This window comes from Paroedura picta, chromosome 6 (assembly GCF_049243985.1).
Source record: "Paroedura picta isolate Pp20150507F chromosome 6, Ppicta_v3.0, whole genome shotgun sequence".
Taxonomy (NCBI): Eukaryota; Metazoa; Chordata; class Lepidosauria; order Squamata; family Gekkonidae; genus Paroedura; species Paroedura picta.
The window spans coordinates 86,059,059-86,073,084 of record NC_135374.1 but is presented as its reverse complement, the minus strand read 5'-3'; the positions used below and the strand labels follow the sequence as shown (position 1 = coordinate 86,073,084).

The 14,026-nt window shown below is 41.7% G+C and overlaps 1 protein-coding gene across 1 annotated transcript in view; it reads right to left on the bottom strand.

The window, feature by feature from the left end:
- The window catches only part of GABRB3 (gamma-aminobutyric acid type A receptor subunit beta3), a 121,035-nt gene that overhangs the window by 9,033 nt on the left and 97,976 nt on the right, over positions 1-14,026 (bottom strand). The window contains exon 8 of the mRNA XM_077343432.1: positions 12,483-12,727. Coding sequence (XP_077199547.1) covers positions 12,483-12,727 — 245 coding nt within the window. The remainder of the gene's footprint in view (positions 1-12,482; positions 12,728-14,026) is intronic.

Genomic DNA, 14,026 nt, shown 5'->3' with positions numbered 1-14,026 from the left:
ACGAAAACGCTGCAGGAGCTCTAAGAAGCCTGTTTGGATGAACAGAGAACTTCAAGAGGAACTAAGAAAGAAAAGGGAGATGTTCAGGAAATGGAGGGAAGGACAGAGCGCTAAAGAAGAGTACCTACAGGTTATTAGGCACTGTAGATCAATCATCAGAAAGGCCAAAGCTGAGAGTGAGCTAAGATTGGCCAGGGAAGCCCATTGTAACAAGAAAAGATTTTTCAGTTATGTGAGGAGCAAACGTAAAGTAAAGGAGGCAATAGGCCCACTGTTGGGTGAGGATGGACAAACTATAACGGAAGATGCAGAGAAAGCAGAAAGGCTTAGTGCCTATTTTACATCTGTTTTTTCCCCACAGGTCAAAGTGTTTAGGCACATCTAGAGATGGCTGTAGCCAAAGGATAGTGTCTCGGTGGCAGGTTAACATGGATAGAGAGGTTGTCGAGAGGCATTTAGCTGCACTGGATGAGTTCAAATCCCCTGGTCCAGATGAAATGCACCCGAGAGTGCTCAAAGAAATTTCCAGAGAACTTGCACAGCCCTTGTCTATCATCTTCGAGACCTCTTTAAGGACTGGAGATGTCCCAGAGGACTGGAAGAGAGCAAACGTTATTCCGATCTTCAAAAAAGGGAGGAAGGATGACCCGGGAAACTACAGACCAGTGAGTCTGAACTCTGTTGTGGGGAAGATAATGGAGCAGATATTAAAGGGAGCGATCTGCAAACATCTGGAGGACAATTTGGTGATCCAAAGAAGTAAGCATGGATTTGTCTCCAACAGGTCCTGTCAGACCAACCTGGTTTCCTTTTTTGACCAAGTAACAGGTTTGCTGGATCGGGGAAATTCAGTTGATGTCATTTACTTGGATGAAAGCTTTTGACACGGTTCCCCATGATGTTCTGATGAATAAGTTGAAGGACTGCAATCTGGATTTTCAGATAGTTAAGTGGATAGGGAATTGGTTAGAGAACCGCACTCAAAGAGTTGTTGTCAATGGTGTTTCATCAGACTGGAGAGAGGTGAGTAGCGGGGTACCTCAGGGCTCGGTGCTCGGCCTGGTACTTTTTAACATATTTATTAATGATCTAGATGAGGGGGTGGAGGGACTACTCATAAAGTTTGCAGATGACACCAAATTGGGAGGACTGGCAAATACTCCGGAAGATAGAGACAGAGTTCAACAAGATCTGAACACAATGGAAAAATGGGCAAATGAGAACAAGATGCAATTTAATAAAGATAAGTGTAAAGTTCTGCATCTGGGCCAGAAAAATGAAAAGCATGCCTACTGGATGGGGGATACACTTCTAGGTAGCACTGTGTGTGAACGAGACCTTGGGGTACTTGTGGATTGTAAACTAAACATGAGCAGGCAGTGTGATGCAGTGGTAAAAAAGGTGAATGCCATTTTGGGCTGTATCAACAGGGGCATCACATCAAAATCACAAGATGTCATAGTCCCATTGTATACAGCACTGGTCAGACCACACCTGGAGTACTGTGTGCAGTTCTGGAGGCCTCACTTCAAGAAGGACGTAGATAAAATTGAACGGGTACAGAGGAGAGCAATGAAGATGATCTGGGGCCAAGGGACCAAGCCCTATGAAGATAGGTTGAGGGACTTGGGAATGTTCAGTCTGGAGAAAAGGAGGTTGAGAGGGGACATGATGGCCCTCTTTAAGTATTTGAAAGGTTGTCACTTGGAGGAGGGCAGGAAGCTGTTTCTGTTGGCTGCAGAGGAGAGGACACGCAGTAATGGGTTTAAACTTCAAGTTATAGATATAGGCTAGATATCAGGAAAAAATTTTTCACAGTCAGAGTAGTTCAGCAGTGGAATAGGCTGCCTAAGGAGGTGGTGAGCTCCCCCTCACTGGCAGTCTTCAAGCAAGGTTGGATGCACACTTTTCTTGGATGCTTTAGGATGCTTAGGGCTGATCCTGCGTTGAGCAGGGGGTTGGACTAGATGGCCTGTATGGTCCCTTCCAACTCTTTGATTCTATGATTCTATGTTCCACTTGGCTCTGCATCGCTTTGTGGCACTGTGGGATTGAATAGTTTTTTTCTTGTTATTTTGCAGGAAGGGGGGATTCTGTCCCCTGTGGGGAAACAAGAAGCGGTGGAGTAGGCAGCCTGGCACAGTCACTGCCATGCATAATCAGTCATAATGCAACTATTCTTAAAATATTAGTTAAGCAGATACTGAAAAGGGCAGCTTTTCCTGTGTGCAGCACAGCTTTAAAGTCAGTCTCTACACACGTTTCATAATTAGAACTTGCTAGATGGCCTGCTTTATTGGTATGTAATTCATGTCCCCAAGTAATTTCAGGGCCATTTAAATCTCTACCTAATATGCTATTAATTTTAAGAGATACTTTTAAAAGCAAACCTTTTGCTAAGGATTTTGACATTGCTCTCCAAAAAATGTCAAGAATGCAATTAATAATTTGTTGAGTATTATATTTAATATTTCACTTTTTAATGCACAAAACATCTTTTGGTCATCCAGAATTGCTTCCACTGCACTAAACTTAAATGGAAGCTCTGAGTTATAGCAAATGGGAGTGACTGTGAATCTGTATCTACTTTGTCATGAAAACCTCTACTCTAAAACAATTATTTTCCAAAGATAAGTCAGGTCTTGTTAATTAGATGTAGGAGGCTCCTGCATGAAGTGAATGCCAAGTCCAAAATATAGACAAAACTGAAGGACTTAATGTACAAGGAACAGGACCCACTGGAGATGCAACATTCTGGGTGTTTCCGCACAAGGATCAATGTTGCCAATTGGTCCCACAAAGCGGAAACACTATTTTTAAAAGTGCAATCTCGGCGTTACGCATACCTGCTTTTTTAGTGGAATCCAGTAGTGTTTTATTCATTTCCCACAGGTTTCCGGTCTTGCAAAAATCGCTAGACAGGAAGCGATTTTTCCTGTGCTTTGTTCCGCCCCTGGCCGTCAGTCAAACAAACAGCCAATGGGCGGTTGTTACCATGCTCTGGGAAAGCCCCTTTCCCTTTAAGAAAAGTTAAAAAAAACACATTGCAACGAATCTGCGTTAATTTGTTGCAACTGAGAGACCCAGCTAGCTGGCAGCTGGTGTGTGAGTTGGCGATTCATTGTTGCCACGCCCCTCCGAGTGAAAAGAAAAATCCCGCCCCCGTGCATGGGCGCGATTTTTGGCCAAAAATAAAGGGAACTTGCAAACAGGGCTGTGTTGTGCTTGGGGACTTAGGGGAGCTTTAAAGCACTTCTGTGGAGGGACTGTAGCCGGAGAAGCCTCACTGGGTGAATGAAGGCTCGCCAGTTCGTTGCTTTCTGCTCGCTCCGAGAAAAAGAAAAATGGCGATTGCTTCACCGGAAGTTCAGAGGAGAGAGCCAGGGGGAGGGACTTTGCTGGAACTCCAACAATGGGAACGCACATGTCTTTTTCGCTAGCGTTGCAGATTGTTTGCAAGAGTTTAGCACTTTTCGGAGGGTGAATCCACTTTTCCCCATTTCCCTTTAAGTGCTACAACAAATCGCTTTTTGCGGGACTGTTTCAGGAGTGTGGCAGATTGTGTGCAATGTCTTGCAGAACTGCAAATTAGTAGTGTTTACAATTTGCAAGCCTTCTGCTACATTGAAGTCGTGCGGAATGGCCCTCTATTTTCCATTAGAAAAGTGTTGCCCCAGTTGGACTTCTGTTTTTCATGCTAATGCAGTATTTCTGAGAGGCTTGAAGCAACAAGTTTCTGACATGGTACTCATGTAATATACTTCTTCAAAAATATGTGCCTTGCTAGTTTCAGGAATTTTCAGGACTATGCTTACAAATTAGGTGATCAACGGGATCATTTTTGGCTTGTGGCAGGTGGGATTTCTAATCAGTTTCCTGATATTTTGTAAAGTCCTGTGCCGACATGTTCAGAACTCTGTATCCACGGCCACCTAAAAAGCTAATGCAATTCAGAGCTAAATGTTAACTGATGCCAATTTCAGATGACTTTTGGCTACCTCAACCTCACCTACCTCAGAAGGTGTCTGTTGTGGGGAGAGGAAAGGGAAGGCAATTGTAAGCTGCTTTGAGACTCCTTCTGGCAGAGAAAAGTGGCATATAGCAACCAACATCTGTCATTGACTCACCCTCCCCTGTTTTCCTACATTTTAATCTTAAGTAATAGACTATGTCAAAATATGGCAGCAAACTAGTTTGTGTGCAAAATCTTTATTAGGGCTCCCTATTCAAGCTTGGGATATTTTCTGGAGATTCAGGGATAGTGCCTGAAGAAGTTTGTGGGGTTATAATACCACAGAGTCCACCTTCCGAAGCTGCCATTTCTTCTAGAAGAACTGATCTCTATAATCTGGCAACCCTATTTAAGACAGGTTTCACAAAACAGCACAGTAAGATAATCGAACAACTGTTTTACTTAACTTGTCTAGACTACAATTTATGCTGAGACATGGCTGAACTGTCCAAACAACTCTAAAAGTGAAGCCTCTCTTAACATCCCTAGTAGATTCCTGTCCAATCACTTCTGGGAAATATTTGAGGATGCAGATGTCACACTTTGTTCCTTTTGTTTAATATAATTTTGCTTCCTTATTATTCATATTGTCTGGTAATCAAGGACAATAATTTTAGGAATGATGGATAGCAAATAAAAAGCCACTGTATTTTTAGAAAAAGAGGAGTTGGTTTTATACCCTACTTTTCACTACCTGAAGGAGTGACAAAGCAGCTTACAATCGCCTTTCCTTCCTCTCCCCACAGCAGACACCCTGTGAGGCAGGTGGGGCTGAGAGAGCTCTGACAGGACTGCTCTGTGTGAACAGCTCTAATAGGTCTGTGACTAACCCAAAAGTCACCCAGATGGCTGCATGTGGAGGAGCAGGGAATCAAACCTGGCACATCAGATTGGATGCCGTCACTCTTAAGCACTACATTAAGCTGGCTCCTTTTTTCTATATTTCTTCAGAAGCTGGATCTTATTTTTCTACATTAAATATATTCTGTACTGTGATCATTTGACTATTTGCTTTTTTGACAGTATGGCAAAAATAAACAACTGACATATTTCTGACAGAACCACAGACACTACATTTTTTCAACAGATAATTATTGTTTCCACTAAAAATGGAAAAGGGAATGAAAAGCATTTAGTTGAAGACTATGATACAGAGACATATCTGTGTGTGTATCTGATAGTATCAGCCTACTCCTGAAATTGATAATATCCCTTCTACCATGTGCATAATCAACAGTGGGTATATAACATTTTAATTTCTGTGTGGGACAATACACTTTTAAGTGAGATGCAATACATTTTCAATTGCTTTTAAGAAATGAAATGAAATTTAATTTACAATGAGGTTTGGTCCATAGGATTATTTTGAGAGACACAGAAAAGTCAAGCTTATACATGCATTTTAATTATTTCTAAATAATAATATCAGAAATAAAATAAGTGAATAAAATGAGTATTAATGAAGTGCAGCCTCAGCATCTATGAAAGCACTGAATCATGCACATTCACGAATTATCATTTCATAAGGCAATGTGTGTAATCTAGAGCTCTTCACTGCCAATTAGACTAAGATTTTAATGCATGTAACAAAGCATTACACTCATCTACATGCATATTTGTTCCTCAATAAGAATGTTTCCATGCAGCAATTGCTCCAGGAAGAAAGATTATTAAACTAACATTTAAAAGATATCCTTCACTTTATTAATCAGAAATATGCTAATACCTACAACACTGTATTTATTTTTATTTTATTTATTTATTCTTAGATTTGTATACCGCCGCTCTCAATTGTCTCATGGCGGTTCAAATAAGGCAATAAAAACACAATAAAACCCTTAAAATACCCCTTAAAACATTCAGCAAATGGCGATCAGAAAAAAACAATCTCCCCCCCCCCATTCAGCACATGGGTCAAAAGCTCTCTCTCACTGGGAGCGAGGGTCTAACAATACTGTGAATTTGGCCACAGGCCAGAGAAAAAAAGAACAGTCCAGTTCATAACAGCTGACAGACACATGGACCGTTTACGCACTGGAGATTTTATGCCTGGATGCAGTCTGAAGTTTTAGTCGTGGCAGGTTGCCCCACCTCTTCCTGTACCCACATGGGGGATAATTTGTCCCGATGTGCCTCATCCACCCCCAATTAGTGCTCCTGCACGGGAGCTGGGGCAGTGAAGTTCCCCAGCATGCGCCAGTATTGCTTCTGAGACATTTTCAACACCAAAAGTCTTCAGTACACTATTTTTCAAGTAGTCAATTTATTCCAATAAATGTCCAGATATAAATTGTTTTTGATATATAATTTGTGTATCGTGTTGATCTTTTAGGCAGCACAGCAGTGAAGGTGATACATGTCTGCTGTGCTCTCAAAACAAGTTAGGCAGCTTTGAATGGCAGAATGCCATTCACAGGATCAGCCCACAATATTTGCAGGACATTTTGTATTTAGTCCACTTCTTTCATATTAGCAACACACATTTTGATGAACTAAACTTGTGGGGGGGGCATAGGGATTGTATAATTTCTATGATCTATATGATCTATGATCTATTCCACGATAATAATGTCTTTCCACAAGTTGGGGGCTGAAAATTTAAAGTTCTGCCTTGGCCGTTCTGACTAGATTTTCTCATATGGTCATTAGCTGCTGCATTATAGTTCAAGGGAACAGGGAATGGAATCTGGATAGTCTTATATTGAAAGATGATCAGTAGCCTAATGATTTCTTGTTTAAATTTTTGGGATACTACTAATTGGATTTTAAACATGTGTTAGGTAGGGGAATCATTTACAGTTGAAGTATAATAGTTAAAACTGATGAGGAAAATCCATTTTATCTCACTTTATATTCATCAAGGCAACTTATATAACCCTTGCAAATAAGCATCCCCCCAATTTTTCTCATTATGAAAACTGCCAGTCCTTATATGATCAATCTATCCAGTTACATATAAAACATACATAAATGCCTAATGATTTATTTATAAACAGCATATAACCAAATATTGCTTCAGTTATTAAAATTCTCAGTATGGTAACACAGCACAACACTAATTTTTGTTTCAGCCATAAACAACATAGGACTTGTGTACCTCACACATATTTCAAATGAGCAATACCCCAAATCTAGAGTAACAGTAGCCTTGTATACTTTCAGCTGCTTTTGCCATCATTGCTCCCATGGAGAATAAACACCATTGTGAGTTAAACACTGGAAATGTATCAAGTAACTGAAACACACAAGACTTATTCTTGGTAGTCAAATGCATGCTTGAGGAAAGGGCCCCATTCAATTCATGGATTCAGAGGTGAACACGGACATCAGTAGTTATTTGAACTCTCAGATGGAGCTCTTCTTGGCAGCCTGGATTTAACCGGACTGCCCAACAGAGCCCACCGAGGAGCCAGTCCTACAGGGAGAATTCTCAGCTGGAGCTCTTCTTGGCAGCCTGGTTTTAACCAGAATGCCCAACAGAGCCCACCGAGGAGCCAGTCCTACAGGGAGAATTCTCAGCTGGAGCTCTTCCTGGCAGCCTGGATTTAACCGGACTGCCTAACAGAGCCCACCGAGGAGCCAGTCCTACAGGGAGAATTCTCAGCTGGAGCTCTTCTTGGCAGCCTGGATTTAACCGGAATGCCCAACAGAGCACACCGAGGAGCCAGTCCTACAGGAAGAATTCTCAGCTGGAGCTCTTCCAGGCAGCCAGGATTTAACAAGACTGCCCAACAGAGCCCACCGAGGAGCCAGTCCTACAGGGAGAATTCTCAGCTGGAGCTCTTCTTGGCACTCTGATTTTAACTGCCTAAACATCCGAAAGAAGTACCTGACAGAGTGGTTTCTCAGTGAAACAGGATTCCTCAGGAGGTGGTGGGTTCTCCATCTTTAGAAATTTTGAAACAGAGGCTAGATAGCCATTTGAAGGAGTGGCTGATTCTGTGAAGGTTCAAGGGGGTAGCAGATTACAGTGGATGAGCGATAGAGTTGTGAGTGTCCTGCACAGTGCAGGAGGTTGGACTAGATGACCCAGGAGGTCCCTTCCAACTCTATGATTCTATGATTCTATGGAATGCCCAACAGAGCCTCCAAGGAACCAGTCCTACAGGAGAATTCTCAGCTTGAGCCTGGTTTTTACTGGACAGCCTGGTTTTTACTGGACAGCCCAACAAAGCCTGCCAAATCAGCAGGATGCGGTGAGTTCACACAGGAGGCATTGAAAAACACTACCGTCTTTTTAAATGCCTTTTAAATTAGACTATACAGCTATCCCAAAAAATCTTGAATATTTTCAGGGGTTTTCAGGGGTGGCCATTTCAGATAACTGGAATTCAGCCCCAATGTATATCTAGTTGAAAGAACAGCTGGAAAATACCAATAAGGTATTTTCAGCTATTGTAGGAGTGTTGCTTGGATATACTGAATCCATACCCCTAGTCTTGTCTCCTCAATATCCCAGTGTGATCACTTTCATTAATTTTGCATTTGTTAATGATTTAAAAACAGATTCCACTGGAAACTTTATTTCCCATTCTTTGCTTTAAGCCTTAAGAAGTCAACATTTGATTAACAGAAATTAACTTTAGCTTTCCAATGACTATTATTATTAAGCTAAATATGGATTCTTTTTTTCTCCTCAGCATAAATAAACCAGTATAACAAAGGAAGCTAAAACATTACTGGGGTCAAATGACAACTGTACTGGAAAGTTTTGTATTTCATTTTCATAACCAAAATTCTATGAGTGGCTTCAAACACAGACATCTAAAGAAGCCTTCCCCACCATGTATTTCTGCTTGGCTTAGATCATCTTTGACCCTGCTCAGCCTCTCCTTTCTTTTGGAGGTGTGGCAAGACAAACCTTAAAGCAGGATCTTTTCAGCTGTGCTTTTCCAGTTTTGGAATGCTTTGTCCTGCTTGCCTATCTCAAGGTTGTTGATTTTCCAGTACTTGGTAGCATCTTTTTTATTCTCCCAGGCTTTTAAATGGATATATTTGCACTCCTCCTCTCCTTGCCATGAGTGAATTTAAACCGTAGACTTTCCTGGCTTTGCCGTTTTCATTGACTATGGGCTTAGCAATTATGCTTTTGTCAAAGTCTCCTATTTGTGATCTTTTCTTCTGTTTTATTATTTTTTTTATTCCAATGATAGCACAACCACACCCCAAGAGGCTACCACCATCAACTGGACACTATTAAGTCTTAGGAATTACCCTCCAGTAAACATTTCATTCTTACCCAGCCAAATGACCTCTGTCTTGGATGGATTCAACTTCAGCTAGCTCCCTCTTAACCACTGGACCACAGCATCCAGACCCAGAAATAGTGCTGAGAGCAGCCACAGGAGGAAGAGATGATTGTCTTCAGCATATTGATGGCACCCAAATCCAAACCTCCTAATGTTCTCGGCAAGAGGGTATGTATATATAAAATACATATATGCATCTCTAGGCTGGAGTCTGCAACTCGCTCTACCCTCATCCCTGATCTGGAAGCTACAACTGGTACAGAACACAGCAACCACAATTCTTATAGGAACACCTTGGAGGGTGTCTCAAAGGGCAAATTATCACTTTGTGGCATGATTTTATTAGCTACAAGGGATGAAGAGCCAAGCAGCAAGGCCAAAGATCCAAACAACTGCTAATTTCCAAGAGATTGCTGGCAATATCCCACTATTACAACTGATTTCCAGGCGATAAAGATCAGTTTATCTGGGGGGGGGGAATGGCACCTTTGGAAGGTGGGATCTATGGCATTATATTCCATTGAAATACCTCCCACCCCAAACCCCAAAATATCCAGATATTTTTTAACCTGAAGTTGGCAACCCTAATGGGAAACCACCAAGGAAGTCCAGGGTGACTATGCAGAGGCAAGCAATAGCAAACCACCTCTGGTTGTCTCTACCCTTGAAATATGTATGGGGTTTCTATAAATCAGATGCAATTTGACAGCAATTTTACCACATAAGTTCAGACTGACTGACATATTGCCCTGGAAACCATGTTAAACAAATAAAAGTGCAGGGAATTTAAGTTTTGGGATTTATTTTAGGGGCCTCTTGTGTGCTCAGTGGTGGCAACAATGATGGGAACAAGAGGGTCTTGAGGGACCTAACATTTTTGGAGTTGTTTCCCTTTGTTGTGGCTGTATGTACTTAGGGGAAATAATTCAGGGATATTCTAGTTTTGTCCAGGTGTGATTACCAGGCAGATGGGTTTTGAAAGTGGACAGTCATCCTGAGAACAGTCAGTCCTCCATGGCCATGTAGTTGGTTAGGTTAGCGATCCCCAACCTGTGGGCCACAGACCCAACCTGTGGGCCACTTCGACTAACTGGATATGGGCCCCGAAGAACGCCTTCTCCCCCCCCCCGGCCCTTTACTTCACCCCCCCCCAGCCCTTTACAACACACTTCGGGTGTCATTGTCTCCCATCACTCCCAGATGGGACTATCTCGTTGCAGAGAAACAAACTCAGGGTTCCCATTGATTTGTCATTGTCATGAGTTAAAATTTCCATGTTGTGGCGTGTCTATCTTATTTTGAACGGATGTTTAAACATTACCATAGCGATCAGAGAGTGTTAGGGCAGTGGTTGAGAGTAGAGGAGTAAACTACCCCCCCCACCGGGCCTCAGTAAAAGGCGTTGAGTGGTCCCCGGTGAGTGGCCCCCGGCGTTGAGTGGTCCCTGGTGATAAAAAGGTTGGGGACCACTGGGTTAGGTTATTCACTGGGAAATGTTTAGAGCATAATATTTTGTTCAAGGAAAATCATGTATCCAGCCTTGATAACAGTGTTGTTGATGTGCTGTCTCATTTCCAGGAGCAACATTTTCAAGAACTGGCACCAGACATAGACTGGAGCCTGACACTGATGCCAGCCAAGCTTTGGCATTTTAGAAGCCAAAATGGGCTGGCCAATAATTACCTCATTGGCGACAGACCGAAGAAAGGCCTATGGAAGGCAATGTTATGAATTCCAACTTTTTTACATCTAGGAAGATTTAAAGCAGATTTGGCCTTTGCCTGTGGATTACATTCAAAGGTTAATGATTCAGTTGTAAGATAAGGATTTGATATTCAGAATGATTAAAAGCTATCTATCAGCATTAGTTTTTCAGCTACAGAAGTAGGTTTTATGGACAATTCTGGAGATTTGAGACTCAGACAAATGCTAGAAGGTTGGCTGCAGGAACAGCCAGGCACCAAAAATGCATGGCATCCCTTCAGAGATGTGTTGGTGGGATATAGAGATAGTTACGGATATATATGAAACAGCTTTTTTGCTACTTTAACAGCATTTTATGCAGCACTTGGGATCAGTGAGTTGCTGGCAGCATTGGGTTTGGGTGTTTCCTGGACAGCTCTGCAAAACTGAGGTTTTGAAGCTGGCTGTGGGTGAGGTCATATTGTGGGTATGTAAATCCAAGAATGATCAGCATGGCAAGGCTGACATCCAGCTGGTCTCAGCATGAGCACTGTCTGGTGATAAGGGCCTGGGCTTATCTTTCCCAACATGTCCGAGGTGCCCTGCTTACTCGATTCCAGTTTTGGATGGTGACCAGAGATGTTTTGGCATCAGCATGCTTACTGGCAGCTGAATATGGCACTCATTGTTTCCTCATATGTGTGGCCTCTATGGCAGCCAGCTTGGGGATGCTTCACCTATCTATTTGAAGAACTGGGAGATAGAAAAAGCTTTTATGACATAAGCAGCTTGATTTTATTTTTCAGGTTGAGGGATACTGAGGACCCCAGTCAACATGATGGTACTGGGACATTCCATCATATTCTGGACCAGCAAATGGGCTGCCAGCAGTGGCATTGGTACATAGATGGGATTATACCCCCTCACCAGTGTGCTGTGGCATGCCAGAAAAGAGATGATATGAAACCAGTTCCTGCCTTCTCTTCCCAGGACTGAAAATGTATTCTACCTGTGATGTCAATAATTTTAAACCGAAGATAAAGAGCTTTTCAGATAACAAATACTTTGTAGCTTTCCAGTATAAGGTTTTGTAGAAGTTGTCATACTGGGAGTTTTGGTATTTACAATCATATGTGTCCCTGGGTTATTTTATATTACTAAGAATGTATTCACAACGTATGAAATATTTGAAACATATGTGAAAATGATGTGGCTGTAGTTTTCTTTACAATGCAGCAATCCTAAGAAAATGAGGATCACATGAAACAGTACTGTCTCCCAGTCTGCCTTGGGGGAATGATGCCTTTTTTGATCCTATATCTTTTTTACTATAAAAAAATGCTATGAGGACTTATCATCTCCCTGTATCATGATCCCCAGCAGGAATGGGTCCTTTACATTAAAAAATAAAGACTCCAAAATGATGCTGCATCTCCATGGCAGACTTGGAGATCCAGTACTGTCTAATTTGTCCTGAGCAGTGCATTGAATTACACAGCCATAGACAATACAGACAATGATAAAGTGAAGAATCCTACCCGATTGCTTTCAAACTTAGAACGATCATTGTTCGCTTTGGCTGTCTTTTCAGCAAGCTTCTTCTGTCTTTGTGGGCCTTTTCCAAAGAAGATGTAGTTGACAAAGGCATATTCAAGTAAGGCCAAGAAGACAAATACAAAGCAGCCCATAAGATACATGTCAATGGCTTTGACATAAGGAATCTTAGGCAAAGTCTCTCTTAGATGAGTGTTGATAGTTGTCATGGTAAGCACAGTGGTAATACCTAGTGGGGAAAGAGGGTGAGAAAAGAAAGCGTGTTTCAGATATCATTATTTGCCATCACAGAGTGTTCTAAAAGTTATTTCAGGAGTCAATGAAACTGGCGTACGGGCAAAAATATTTAGCAAGACTCAGTAAAATGCATACTAATGTTTTATCTGCCATTTTTGTAATGCTTTCCTGTTACGACCAAGGTGATTTGGAATAAGAAAGGAATAGGTTCTATGTGAATAGTATTAGAGAGAGTTTCCAGTAGAATTGTATATAATTTACTATATGAATTTACTGGTTGTCCTGGGCACTCAGGACATTCGTCTGGCCTCTACCCAGGCCAGGGCCTTTTTGATCCTGGCCCCAATCTGGTGGAAAGAGCTGAGGGCCCTGCCAGAATTACCAGCTTTCCACAAGGCCTGCAAGACGAAGCTCTTCTGCCAGGCATATGGTTGAGGCCAGGGCCAAGTCTTGGCATTCCAACTTGGATCCCCAAGGTCTATCAGACCAGCTCCCACTCTCATTGGAAGAAGCTGTGGCCTCTGACTGAACAAGGTGGGTTAGAATTGAATATAGAAGATGTGTTCACTGTTGTTTTATTGTTTAATTAGGTAAATTATGGGGTTTTATTGTATTGTAATGTTTTATCATGTGAACCGCTGCGAGACCTGTCGAGGAGTGGCGGTATATAAATTTTAAAATAAATAAATAAATAAAATGTATTGGTTCATCTAACAACAAGCAGCTTCCCCTTAGCCAGAAATGCTTGAATCAGATGGAAGTTAGCAACTGTGTGCCATCATCATCTCAAGCAATGCAAAGGAAGACAGCAAACTTCATTTTGATCCTTTGCTATTTTTCTGCAAAGGTTACACTTTCCTTCCCTGCTCACAAACCACACTCCATTTTGTACCTGCAATATCTGCACACAGTGAAGTTTGTGAATTGTTTATTCCAGGAATATAAATTGGAATCTAATGAACACATTGTCACAGGTCTAATAAAGCATGGAATTCTTACACAGGGTGTTGGGTATAACCACAAAATGGCTGCCAAAGGAGTCAGGGAGTGAGGTCATACATAACTCTTAACAGTAACTCTAAAAATGTTCAGGCTGAAGCTTTGTCTAAGCCTTTAAAAAGGAACATATTGTTCAAAATATTTTTATTAACTATACACAGCTTACCTTTAGTCACTAAGTGAAGATCCTTCTGCTGTGTTGACAGCTGCTGCCAAATAAAGTTTTTAAAAAATTTCACAACCAGTTTAATGGTCAGTCAGAAACCCTGCTGGTCAGTCAGAACCCTGCTCC